Below are 12,719 nucleotides of genomic sequence, written 5' to 3' on the forward strand. Positions count from 1 at the left end.
AGAGCTCACAAGGTTTTGCAAGCGAACGCAAAGTTTCTCGGGGGGAACGCAAAACATTTGCGAGAAAACAGAAGCATTGACTTATTATTTTTCCTCCCATCTCATATTTTTTTTCCACCACCATGTCCCTTTTAGGGCAGAGGTCCAAACTCAGTCCTGGAGGGCCGCTGTCCTGCAGAGTTTAGCTCCAACCCCAATTAAACACACCTGAACCAGATAATCAGTGTCTCACAATAGGGCCTTGTGAGACACTGATTAGCTGGTTCAGGTGTGTTTATTTGGGGTTGGAGCTAAACTCTGCAGGACTGGGGCCCTCCAGGACTGAGTTTGGAGACCACTGCTTTAGGGGCTCCGTATATTCATTATGTTGGTTCACCCGTGAATAACATTGAAATGCTGCTGGCTTGGTTTTCATGTCAGATTTATTTCATTTTTATGCAAACCCGAATAAGATGACAAAACTTAAAATATTTGAGATAATCAGTTATACCAACATTTTTAAGGTTAAGAAATTAAAAGTTGAAATAAGCAGAACTGGCAGAATTTTATTTTGTACTTTGACATTTTATTTGCTCTTAACTTGAAATATTTGAGTAAGCTAACTCATACATTTCACTTAAAATTATCATGTAATGTCAACTTAAATATTTTTAGAAGCATAACAATTGTTGAATGAGGACAGCAATATAGAACATTTAACATATCCCTGTTCTCAAACTAAGCTCATTTTCCACTTGTCACCATGATGGTAACCCTACAAAAATGCATAACAGAAACTCTTTTAAACTAGCATAGCTAAACATTAAACACTACTAAATCCCCCACTTAACATTAATCTTATAAACATTAATTATATTATATAACACTTCATTTTAGCATTTACGCTCCCTTTCGAATGTCATGACAAAGCATGCTGGGAAATAGAAATCACAGCCTAGTTTCAGTTAAACTTAAGTTTGTCTGAATTAAAAGAAACAAGTTCATAAAACTCAAAATGAAAATTCAGATTACTTCAAATGTGTCAGTTTTGTGAACTCAAAAGAAAAATAAAGTTCTAAATACTAATTTGATTTAACTTATTTGTTTAATTTTAGTTTACCCTACTCAAACCAATTAATTATTTTGAGCATTAGGGTTTACAGCTTTGTGTAGAAATGACTTAAATTTTGGCAAAACATTTTTTTTTTTAAAGAGTTGATTTTGCTGATCAGTTTTTATTTTATTTGGAATAGAAGGTTGAGCACAATATATTTCTTATAATAGTTTGTGATCAGTATCATTATGCACAAATATAGTATGCTATTTCAAACATAGCCTTGAATCGTTTTCAGATATAATCATGCAACTCTCCATATCAATACTCCTATAAAACTTATTTTTCAGCTTTCTACATGTTCTCAAGGACAATGTGACATTACAAGGCCAAATGCTCTATTGACTAATCTATTAAGAGTCTTTCTCACTGTACTCATCCACGTTCATTGGGCCAGCAGCACTGCATTGCGATTCACCCATACATGATTACACAGCACTTCTCCAGCCTCCTATTACATGGCATCAGCAGCAGTGCTTTAGGGTTTAATGTGAAGCATGGTGGTGGCTGAGGGAAATGTACGGCAGAGGTCACTGTGATATGCCTGTGTGTGTGTGTGTAAATGTCCTTTAATGATACTTTAGGGGAGTCTCTTAAAGTGCTATTTATGCATTTGTGTTTTCAGCCCCACAGATGCAGCTGCAGAGGAGGACATCAGGTGTGTAAGCAAGCGCACTCAGACACACACACACACACACACACACACACACACACACACACACACACACACACACACACACACACACACACACACACACACACACACACACACACACACACACACACACACACACACACATTGGGTTTTCATGTTTAATGGGGTCTTTACATAGACAAAAGGATTTGTATACTGTACAAACTATATATTCTAACTCCTTATACTAACCCTACCCATCACAGTAAACTTTCTGCATTTTTACTTTTTCAAAAAACATAATTAAGTCTGATTTATAAGCTGTTTTGCTCATGGGCACCAAAAAATGTCAGCTCAAGGACAAGGATTTCGGATATTGCCATCTTTGTGGGGACATTATGCCCTTATTTTCTCACGTAGGGATTGCCAGGACCACACACGTTGTGTTTTCATGCACACACTGTATAATCTATACCCTAACCCTAAACCTACCCATCACAGAAAACTTTCTGCATTTTTACATTTTCAAAAAAACATCATTTAGTATGTTTTTTTTAAATCCATTTCCCCAGTGGGGACCGCTGGCTGTTCCCGCACAATGTGGGTGATCTCAGGTTTTACTATCCTTGTGGGGACATAATCCTTGTGGGGTCCCCACAATGTAATATAGACCTAGACACACACACACACACAGGGTTTTTTTTGTGAAATGTGGGGACATTCCATAGGCGTAATGGTTTTTATACCGTACAAACTGTATTTTCTATCCCCCTACACTGCCCCTACCCCTAAACCTACCCATCACAGGAAACTGCACTTTATTTTTCTGTAAAAAAAAAACTCATTCTGTATGATTTGTTCCCAAAACTTCCTAATACGTCAGCACATTTTACTAATTGTATTTCTTGTCTATCCCAGGGAAGGCAATTTTGGAGAGGCTAGCAGTAGCAAGTATCCCACCCTTCTTTCAAAGTCTTCAAAACCACGCCTCCTCCAAACAAATGAACGCACACATAACATTACAATAATGAACGTAAACAACTTACAGAGCTCTAGTTGTACCACCTGACTGCTGCAGATTTATGTCGGCATTGATAGTGTTGACATAGAAACGCATTAATCCAATTCTGAGGACGTGAACAGCTGTGAGGCCAGTGGGGGGAACAAAAAGAAAAGGAAACAAAGGATTCTCCACCCGACTCTTCTCCGGAGGAGGGAGTGATGCGATCACCATCTCCCAATCTCTGGGTCGCCCGTCTCAGGGCCACTTGTTCTTCCTCTCACCGCCGGGTTTGGCAGGGGCCTGGACGGGCTTGCTGTTGTCTAGGTGGAGGCTGCGGCTGAGGCTAAGCAGGGGCGGAGGCGGCCGCAGATGGGTGCCCTCGTCAACAAGTAGGCGGAGGGGCTGCGGCTGGCGGCAAGGTGGAGGAAGCAGCTGCCGTGCAGTTCCTTGAGCACTTTGGCCTGGTAGACCTGCAGGAGCGCCATGGCATGCAGGGCAGAAGCAGTCTCTCCACAGGATCTGTAAGCCTTGCCTGCGAGAGCAGACAAGAACTTACAGGCCTTGGACAGTGTTAGCGGTCTTTGGACACAGCTGCATCGCAACTGCCCCGCCATCAAGGGTAGTGAGGGGCGGAGGAGGCACCCGACCGGTTTCTTGCAGTTAAAGGTGTCATCCATGATCTGGTGACCTCCTACCTCCTGCACCTATGAGAAGAATGGCATTGGGGTGGGGCGCCCCAAGAAACCAATCGTCCAACCTTGAGGGCTCAGGACACGGTGGAGGGTTCCACTCAAGCCCAACCCGGGAAAAGCATAGCGGCCAACTCTGGGCCTGACTCAGGCAGCGCTGCGGTCCCCGAAGGGTGCAGCACAGCCGAATCTTCATCCCCAGAGGACTCTAGCTCACCATATGATGCAGCGATTGACATCCAGCGGAGCCTCAAAGGAAACGGCTGGCACCCGACGAAAGGGGCCAGCGCGTTCCTCTGGAAGCTCCATAGGCTATGGTGTGCAAGAGGAGTGAGGGGCCAAAAGAGGTTGGCTCATTGGGGAAGCCCTCACTGTAATCCTCAGATCACCCAATGCCATTAGCCGAAGTAGACCGATTCTGGTGGCCATCAGAACCAGAAGTAGATCGGGGAATAGGCAAAGGGACTTTGTTACCTCACACCCTGTGTATCTCAACACTATGATGGTCATGTTCCCGCATCCACAAACACCGCCTTAGTGTGCTTAACACCCAGACATGAGAGACAGTGATTGTGACCATCAACCGGCACCAGATAGTGACCGCATTCAGAAGCACACGGGTGGAATGTCATCTTGGAAAAGACACAGTGTCACACCCATGTAAGCTCTTTTTGAAAGTGCAACCTCTCATTCACTGATCGAACAGCACCTAGCTGTGAAAACAGCTTTTTTTAGAAAGCTCTTGTAGGGATCGCGACCACAGCTGACAGCGCCATCACACCAACACCACACAAGAGGCTCCTTCCCATTTAAAAAGCTTTTGTAGGGATCGCGACCACAGCTGATAGCGCCATCTCACCAACACCACACGAGAGGCTCTTCCAAAAAAGAACTGCAGACTAGTTTTGGAAAAACCACCTGTGAATTCACAGAGCAGAACACATGAACTGCTCGGCTCCGAAGCGAAAGGCAAATATGTGATTTCTTCCGATTCTGTATTTATACCCGCATGGCGGAGTGGATCATCAGATGCAAATCTTGCATGCCAATGTGCATTGGCTCATTTAGTTACACTCAAAGTGGATTGGTCTAGTGAGATCCCAATTTGTCGGTTCACTGGCCCAGGCGTGCTGTCGGGAGTGACCGACTGAAAGGGAACTAAAAATGTGAACGTAAAAGCTAATTCAAAATATTAATAAATACTTAATCATAATATATGTCCAGTTAAACTGGCAATAAATGTAACAATACTTTAATAGTATGTAAATAACACTAAAATAACCTAATAATACTAATAATCACCACACCGAACACAGTTTATAGTGACCACCAATAAGGACAAAAAGGAAAATAAAAGGACATATTTAAGCTTTGTGTAAGTAGCAGATGAAATTTAAGATGTTATTTACAACAACAAAAAATCCCCCCTATTCTTGTAAAAAGCGCTATATAAATATAGGTGACTTGACAGGACTTTTAACATGAGGTAAATTATGACAGAATTATAATTTTTTGGTGAACTGTTCCTTTAAATTATAATTCTTAGTGTAGGTCAGATTAAAAAATAAAAAATAAAAAAAAACCTTGAACAAGCCTTTCTTTTATATTTAAGAGCAACATTGGTGTTGTGAAGGAGATCACTGATGTTATGGCAACCCCTCTGACAGGAAAAGAGGTGCTGTGGCATACGCTTCCCAGAAGCCCTGGCTCCTAAACACCACACTAGCGGAGAACATCACTTTTGAGATGCCTTTAATAAAGCAAAGGTAAATTACCTTCATTTACTTTCTGCCCACACAATAATATAACAAAAACGCCACCATATGCCGGACTGGGTACAACATTTGTGCCAAATGTGCCTTCTGAACGCATTAACCTGTGTCTAGCACCCTGTTGCCCTGGTGATGTACAAAAGTCAAGTGTTTACTATCAATTTTGTCTCGTTTATATTCCCCCATGTCCATTTGTCAATAGAAATGCGTCCTCTATCTCCATCTGATGCGCAATCCTTCTCGCCTCTTTATGTTTTAGTAACAGTCATTAGACAGATGTGGCCCTCAGTAAGTGTCTCTCTGTGAGTCGACGCTTAATCTCTGTTGTATATTCACCTTCCCTGGAGCCTCAGCAGCTGGCACATGTTAATGGTGTCTGTACTCAATGTACATGAGGACACATTCTATATTTACAGTCCACTTATAATGTTCAAGGGATAGTTCATCCAAAAATGAAAATTACCCTATGATTTACTCACCCTCAAGCCATCCTAGGTGTATACGCCAAACACAATCAGATCCTGGCTCTTCCAAGCTTTATAATGGGAGTAAATGGTACCTGGAATTTTGAAGCCCAAAAAAGTAAGGTACCATTTGTGTTTAGCTGAGAGAAGAAATTCATATACCCCTAGGATGGGTTGAGGGTGAGTAAATCATGGGATCATTTTTATTTTTGGGTGAATCAAACCTTTAAGGATGGCTTCAGCCCCTTCCTGTTTTTCTTCCACATTAAATATCTTACAGTATTTGGTCCAAACTTCCTGGAGATGGTCTCAGATGACCCCTTCAGGCCAAGAGAGCTTAAAGGGTTAGTTCACCCAAAAATGAAAATTCTGTCATTAATTACTTACCCTCATGTCGTTCGACACCCATCAGACCTCCGTTCATCTTCGGAACAGAAATTAAGATATTTTAGTTGAAATCTGATGGCTCTGAAAGTCCTCCATTGGCTCAATGGCACCGTTCACTCTCAAGACCCTTAAAAGGTACTAAAGACGTCGTTACAAAGTCCATCTCACTACAGTGGTTCTAAAATAACTTTATGAATCGGCGACAATAGTTTTTGTGCGCAAAAAACCCTAAATAACGACTTACATAGTGATGACGATTTCAAAACAAAGCATCATGAAGCTTCGAAGCGTTATGAATCACTGAGCCGAATGATGATTCGGATCGCGTGTCAAACCGCCAAACTGCTGAAATTTGGCGATTCAAACCGCTGAATCGATTCATAACGCTTCGAAGCTTCATGATGCTTTGTTTTGAAATCGTCATCACAATGTAAGTCATTATTTAGGGGTTTTTTGTGCACAAAAACTATTGTCGCCGATTCATAAAGTTATTTTAGAACCACTGTAGTGAGATGGACTTTGTAACGACGTCTTTAGTACCTTTTAAGGGTCTTGAGAGTGAACGGTGCCATTGAGCCAATGGAGGACTTTCAGAGCCATCAGATTTCAACTAAAATATCTTAATTTCTGTTCCGAAGATGAACGGAGGTCTGACGGGTGTCGAACGACATGAGGGTAAGTAATTAATGACAGAATTTTCATTTTTGGGTGAACTAACCCTTTAATTAAACTGTGTTCTGTCAGAAATCTTTGGGCGAGCAATGGCAAATGTAACCGCACCTTTAGTTAGGGTTTCATACCAAGTTGTGGTATGGAACTCTAGATGGCGCAGGCTGATAGGTCCTCAACTCAATTTGGTAGGGATCACATCATCATCTACATAGCCAATGAGCTGTGGCTCAACATTCAAACAAATACTGTTGTGTTGCTGTTGGCAGTCTGCAGCGTGATTTCAGAAACCCTTCCCCAGCTCCACCTGTATAGATCTGCTACGAGGTTAATTCATGTGTCACATGTGCAGCAGCAGCGGCGTAGCAGATCTATTCCGCCAAGACCAAATACATTAACATGGCCATATCCATTACCATTCCCAGACAGAATTGCACTAATTTAATTTTGCATGACCATTTTGCATTCTCTCTGACCTTTAGAATTAAACTGGCTGTTTTATTATCCTTTTTAGACTTGTATATGTAAATTACCCCTGTTATGAGAGTATTTTTACACTATTATCATCTTATTGTACGTTTTGTCCTAACTGACTACGATCACGATGTGCGAAACGATATTTTGCCGGTCTCTTGGTTAGCTCCGCCCACAAAGAAATCGAATTAGTCGACATGTAATATTGCTATATATTAAACATCGCAAATTGACTGATTGATTGTCATTGTGTTGTGTCCAGATTCACATTATTGTGGACAGACAAATTTCTTGAAATGGAAGAAGTGACTTTTCTTTTGTATTGTGACGTACATCCGAGTGTAACTGGTTTTCGCAAAAGGAGAAAAAAAATTCTGTATGGTGGAGACTTTTTCAATCCATCGGCTAATGATTGGATTTTGAGATGTGAGTGTTGCATAAAAAATTAAGAAATTGTAATAAAGGGGTGGGTTTAAGCAGGCTAAATGATTGGAGAAATCCGGCATACGTCACCAGAGAGAATTCTGACGTTTGACCGGAAGATCCAGTTTTGATCATTTACAAATCATTTACACTAAGAATCAATAATATGCATTTAGAAAATAGAGCTGGTTTTTATTTCATGCTGACTTTTATATGTAAATGATCTCTGTTATGATTGGCTAATCTCAGTGTACCATCAAATTTTACACTATTATTGTCTAATTCTAAGTTTTCTCTTAGCTACTGTAAATGCAGATATTCCAGATATTTTGCTACTCACTTGATTTCTGTTGAGTAGCCCCACCCACAAAGAAATAAAAGTATTTCTGTATTTTAAACATTACAAATGTTCAGACTGACTGTGATTGTGTCATGGACATTTTCGCATTATTGTGGACAGGCAATTTCTTAACTTGCACTTGGTTTGGACACCAAGATTTCAATAAATGACGTGGGGGAAATTTGCATAGAACATTTTTTGTTCTATTGCCCAGTCCCAAATGGCGTACTTAGGTGGCGTATCAGTTGAAATGCTTTAAACACTGTTATATCAATGACAGAGTCCATGCAGAGAATCAGTCATTTATTATTAAACACCAATTTTATTTCAACATCAATATTTTAAAAAGTAATAAAGATAGATTACCACATAGTGTTAAGTGTCTAGCCAGCTGTGCTTCTGTCTCATCTTTTGTTGTTTCCAGGTACAAGACAGTAATTGAAGCATGTTCTCTCCAGCCGGACATTGACATCCTGCCCCAGGGGGACCAGACGGAGATCGGAGAGCGGGTCAGTGTGCCGCCCATGTGACTTTTGTGGAGCATTTCATTACCAGCCATCTGGAATGGTTTTAGAACTGCATATGGTTGTGTTTCAGTTATGGTGTGTCAAATTGAATTCCACTAATAACCATGCATATTTAGCTTGGGATCCTCGTGATTTAGTATCCAGGTAGCCGTTAAAAGAACGCCGTCTTGTTGTTTACTCTCGCCATGCAGGTTTTTAACTCCGGTCACATTTAAGGCAGCTTGATGTTGTAAATGACTTTCAGGTTGTACCTAAAAGCAGCCTCATGTGAAGAGTGTTGACCAAGTCAATATGATCAATCCACATGGCATTTGTGTGTGGAGTTGTTACTGTAACAACTTCTACCACCTGCCTCCTTCTTATCGAGGTTTTTAGTCAATACAGCCTTACTATTAACTTTCCTCTTCCTATTCTTTCTTGTTTCCAGGGCATTATTCTTTCTGGAGGCCAGAGGCAGCGAATCAGTGTGGCTCGAGCTCTTTATCAAACAACCAATGTGGTGTTTTTGGTAAGCCTAGAACCATCTATACACACAAAGCTACGAAGTGAGACTTCAATTATAATTTTTTTCTTTTATCATAGGATGATCCTTTCTCAGCACTGGATATTCACCTGAGTGATCACCTGATGCAGGAGGGTATTCTTAAACTACTGAGAGAGGAGAAGAGGACGGTGGTGCTCGTGACACACAAACTACAGTACCTCCCTCACGCAGACTGGGTACTTCATATGCAAACACACTTATTCAAACTTCTTCCCCTATAGAAAGTCGTTTAAACAGTTGGTCAGACTTTTGATGGGTAGATCAAGTTTAAAAATGCTCTTAGGCAGAATCGCAGTCCTGGACTTCTGACTCTTATCTGTTAAATCAGAAAGAGTGAAAGCAAGTGAATTATTGAATAGGTGAGCTCTGAGATGTTGAAGCCTAATTTAAAAGTCAAATCTCACAAAGCTTGAGTTATACTTATGAATAATTCACCTTCATTCATCAGCTGTCATCTACCTGCTGAACCCATTGAAATTATTTCAGAGGAACCCCAAAATGTATTTTATTTATAGTTCAATACAATAGTCTGTTGTAAAGGATGAGTTAATTTTGTTTCTGTCACGTTTTCAACGGCAAATCCTACTAATACAATTCATTATACATTCAAATTGAGTAAAATAGACCATCTGGTCTACAGAAAATCTAATTAAATCCCCATTTGGCCACTGTTTGCAATGGCAGGAATCAAACTGCAGACCAAACCAAAGCCATTCACCCAAATTAAGGTCACTGCAGGTTTAGAATAAGCAAATATTTATCTTCTTCTACCTAACCTGATATTGTTTTTCAGAGACAAGAAATATTCCACATCCAGACGCTGGTTTGAATGGGGAAAAAGAAAGAAAGAAAACACCTTATAAGATTAACACAAGCACAAATGCACTACTCAGTCAGGAAATACTTATTCCAATGCATCAAAAAACACCTACATTGTAAGCTCAGTACCAGTGGCCGGAAACATTACTTTTTTAAAAAAGTAACACATTACATTTTAGTGTTAGTTTTAATAAAAGTAACTAGATATTTTGTTTTAAATGTGCTGGATACTTTTATTGAAAGGAACATGATTAAATTAATTGATTCATTCATTTGAGTTTTTTTTTTTTTTTTTTCAGAATGAAAGCTATGTGCTCCACTTTCACAGATATTTTACTTAACTGAAAACATCTTTAACAAGAATGAAAAAAGAAAAGGAAAATTGCAGGTTCAGTACAAGTTTAGCTAAATGGACAATATTTGTGGCATAATGTTGATTACCACAAAAAAAATGCTAAAAGGTTTGAAAGTATATATAAGATTTGTGTAAGAAATATAAGTCTTATAAATGTATGAAAACATTTACATAATTTGTTCTGTTAAAATGATTTGAGCTGTAAAGTTGTTCTCAAAACGAGTAGTTTTAGGGGTTAGGCATTATGTTGTCACATGCATAGTGTTCACATCTTGTGGTTGTACCTTTGAAACAGTGGGTATTTTAATGTTTAAGAATGGGCCCCATTCATTTCCATTGTTTTGCTTTTTTGTTTCCAGTAAAACATCCTTAATACAAGATAAATTTACTTTAGAAGGTAAATTTGAATAATATGGAGACTTAAGAGAATATACATAGTTCTACCAGAAAGACTCAGTAGGCAGATAAACGTTTGCTATTTTTATTCTAAGAAGAATAAACAGGCAATAAAAAGTACATCTTTAGTCCTCCTATCACAAGTTATTTTGGCGTAGACCCCGTCCATAGCCCAGATCTTGAGGTATACTGGCAGATCCTGCCCGAAGATGAAGTCAGGGGTGGAGCCAACGTTAGAGGTAATTTCGGCTGCATCACCTATAAGCTGAAAATGAGACTGTTCGATCATTCATATATATTAGGTGTCAGATCATAATTGGCTTATTGTCAGATTGTAATGAATGTGGTGGCATTTGAGTCTTCCTGGCAGAACCTGCGCTGAAGCTTTCACTTCCAAATGCTTTGACCCAACATACCTAACCAGAGTAAGCTTATAGACACTGTGCATTTTCACGAAACTCATGAAACATATGACAGTTCTCAAGCCAATTTGTTGTTATTAGAAGTTCCCTTGTCTCTTTCATCCTGGCTCTGGGTGATGAATTGCCTTGTTAAAGTGTTCCTCCTCCTGGCACTCGATAAACCTCTAGCGGTCAAGAGTTTTTCAACTCCCTGTTATTTAGACATAGCTGACAGATAGAAAGGGACATGCTTGCCATTAAATATTGGCTTTTCTCACAGGGCTTTAAAACGTCCACCTTCTCTTTTATGTGGCTTGTCAGGAGAATGAAGTAAAAATTGAATATTTGTTGTTCATTTGTAGATCATTGCGATGAAAGATGGCAGCATACAAGCAGAAGGAACGTTGAAGGACATCCAAAACTCTCAGCCTGAGCTCTTCGAGCAGTGGAAGACTCTGATGCACAGACAAGACAAAGAATTTGAGAAGGTAGTCTGCAAAAAAATAATGAGATACTGGAGGAAGGGATTTAAAGGGCAAGTTCATTTGTTTTGCTTTGTGAAGCCAAATACTCATTTGACCATTTTGTTGACATTTGTTTGAATTGTTTGAGAGAGAGAGCAATCTCTAGGTTTATACTGAAAAAAAATACAAGCTTGGCAATCAAGAAGACAGGACACAGTGGATACACTTAGTGGGACTGTGACTTGGGACAAATAAGTGACTGTAATAAACTCAAGTCTCAAAACAAGTGTTTATATGCCATCTAGTGGCTAACACAGCTGCCAATCAGGTCTCTAAACTGTTTTTCTGTGTCCAAAAAAACAAAACATTTAAGCTACACAACTATGTTGAAGATCAAACAACGCTGAAGTACCTCAAGGAACTGTGTTGGGCCCCTTCCTGTTCTTCTTCCACATGAAATATCTTATAGTATTTGGTCCAAACTACCTGGAGATGTTCTCAGATGACCCCTTCGTTATAGGTTCAGTATTTCAACATTTGCAGGAAGATGTTCTTGCAGAACAGGCCACTGAGCCCATGTCACTATTATCCATTGTTCTTTTTAAGAGAACCAAGTACTCAAGGGAATTAATTGGAAAACAATGCAATTGACTTTTGATTTAGCCAAATATGCTAAACAAAATACCCTGTTCTCAGTATTTGTTAAGGCATGATGTTTTTGTTGTGTTCCAGGAGACAGTAGATGAGAATATGACGGTGCTGGAAAGAAAAAACTTGAGGCGAGCCATGTACTCCAGAGAGGCTTTAAAAACTGAAGAGGAAGTAGAAGGTAAGAGTAGATAAACATGTAGTAAAAAACTAATATATGTTTTAACAGAGTTTATAACACATTCTCATCGGTACAATCGTTTTTAGAATTTTCCAGCAAGCTATCTTCAAAAAAAGGACAATGGGTTGTTGCACTGTTAACTATGCAATACCCCTGGTGGGAATCCTCATAAATCTTCATTAAAGATCTGGGTGACAAGAGATAGCACCCACTGGTTCCTCTTTGTAGTTTTTTTTCTGCTGACTGCAGCATTGAAAATAAAATCTGATAGTAGCACTCTCTGCTAATCCTTGCAGTCTTGTGTGATTGCTTTCTCAAGTCCACCTGGAAAGCATCTCCTAAGGTGGCATCTTGAACTTACTCAGGCTCCTGAGATAATATAGCCATTGCTGTGCTTTCCTGACCAAGCTGTTGATGTGATTGGTCTATGCCAAGA

At 39.8% G+C, this 12,719-nt stretch overlaps 1 protein-coding gene across 1 annotated transcript in view; it reads left to right on the forward strand.

Moving 5' to 3' along the window:
* abcc8 (ATP-binding cassette, sub-family C (CFTR/MRP), member 8) overlaps window positions 1-12,719 on the forward strand; it is a 115,059-nt gene that overhangs the window by 74,921 nt on the left and 27,419 nt on the right. The window contains exons 19-25 of the mRNA XM_079809077.1: window positions 1,719-1,751; window positions 5,087-5,185; window positions 8,373-8,457; window positions 8,903-8,983; window positions 9,058-9,195; window positions 11,353-11,478; window positions 12,187-12,283. Of these exons, the coding sequence (XP_079665203.1) occupies window positions 1,719-1,751; window positions 5,087-5,185; window positions 8,373-8,457; window positions 8,903-8,983; window positions 9,058-9,195; window positions 11,353-11,478; window positions 12,187-12,283 (659 nt within the window). The remainder of the gene's footprint in view (window positions 1-1,718; window positions 1,752-5,086; window positions 5,186-8,372; window positions 8,458-8,902; window positions 8,984-9,057; window positions 9,196-11,352; window positions 11,479-12,186; window positions 12,284-12,719) is intronic.

This window comes from Gobio gobio (assembly GCF_949357685.1).
Source record: "Gobio gobio genome assembly, chromosome: 25".
NCBI classification, from domain to species: Eukaryota; Metazoa; Chordata; class Actinopteri; order Cypriniformes; family Gobionidae; genus Gobio; species Gobio gobio.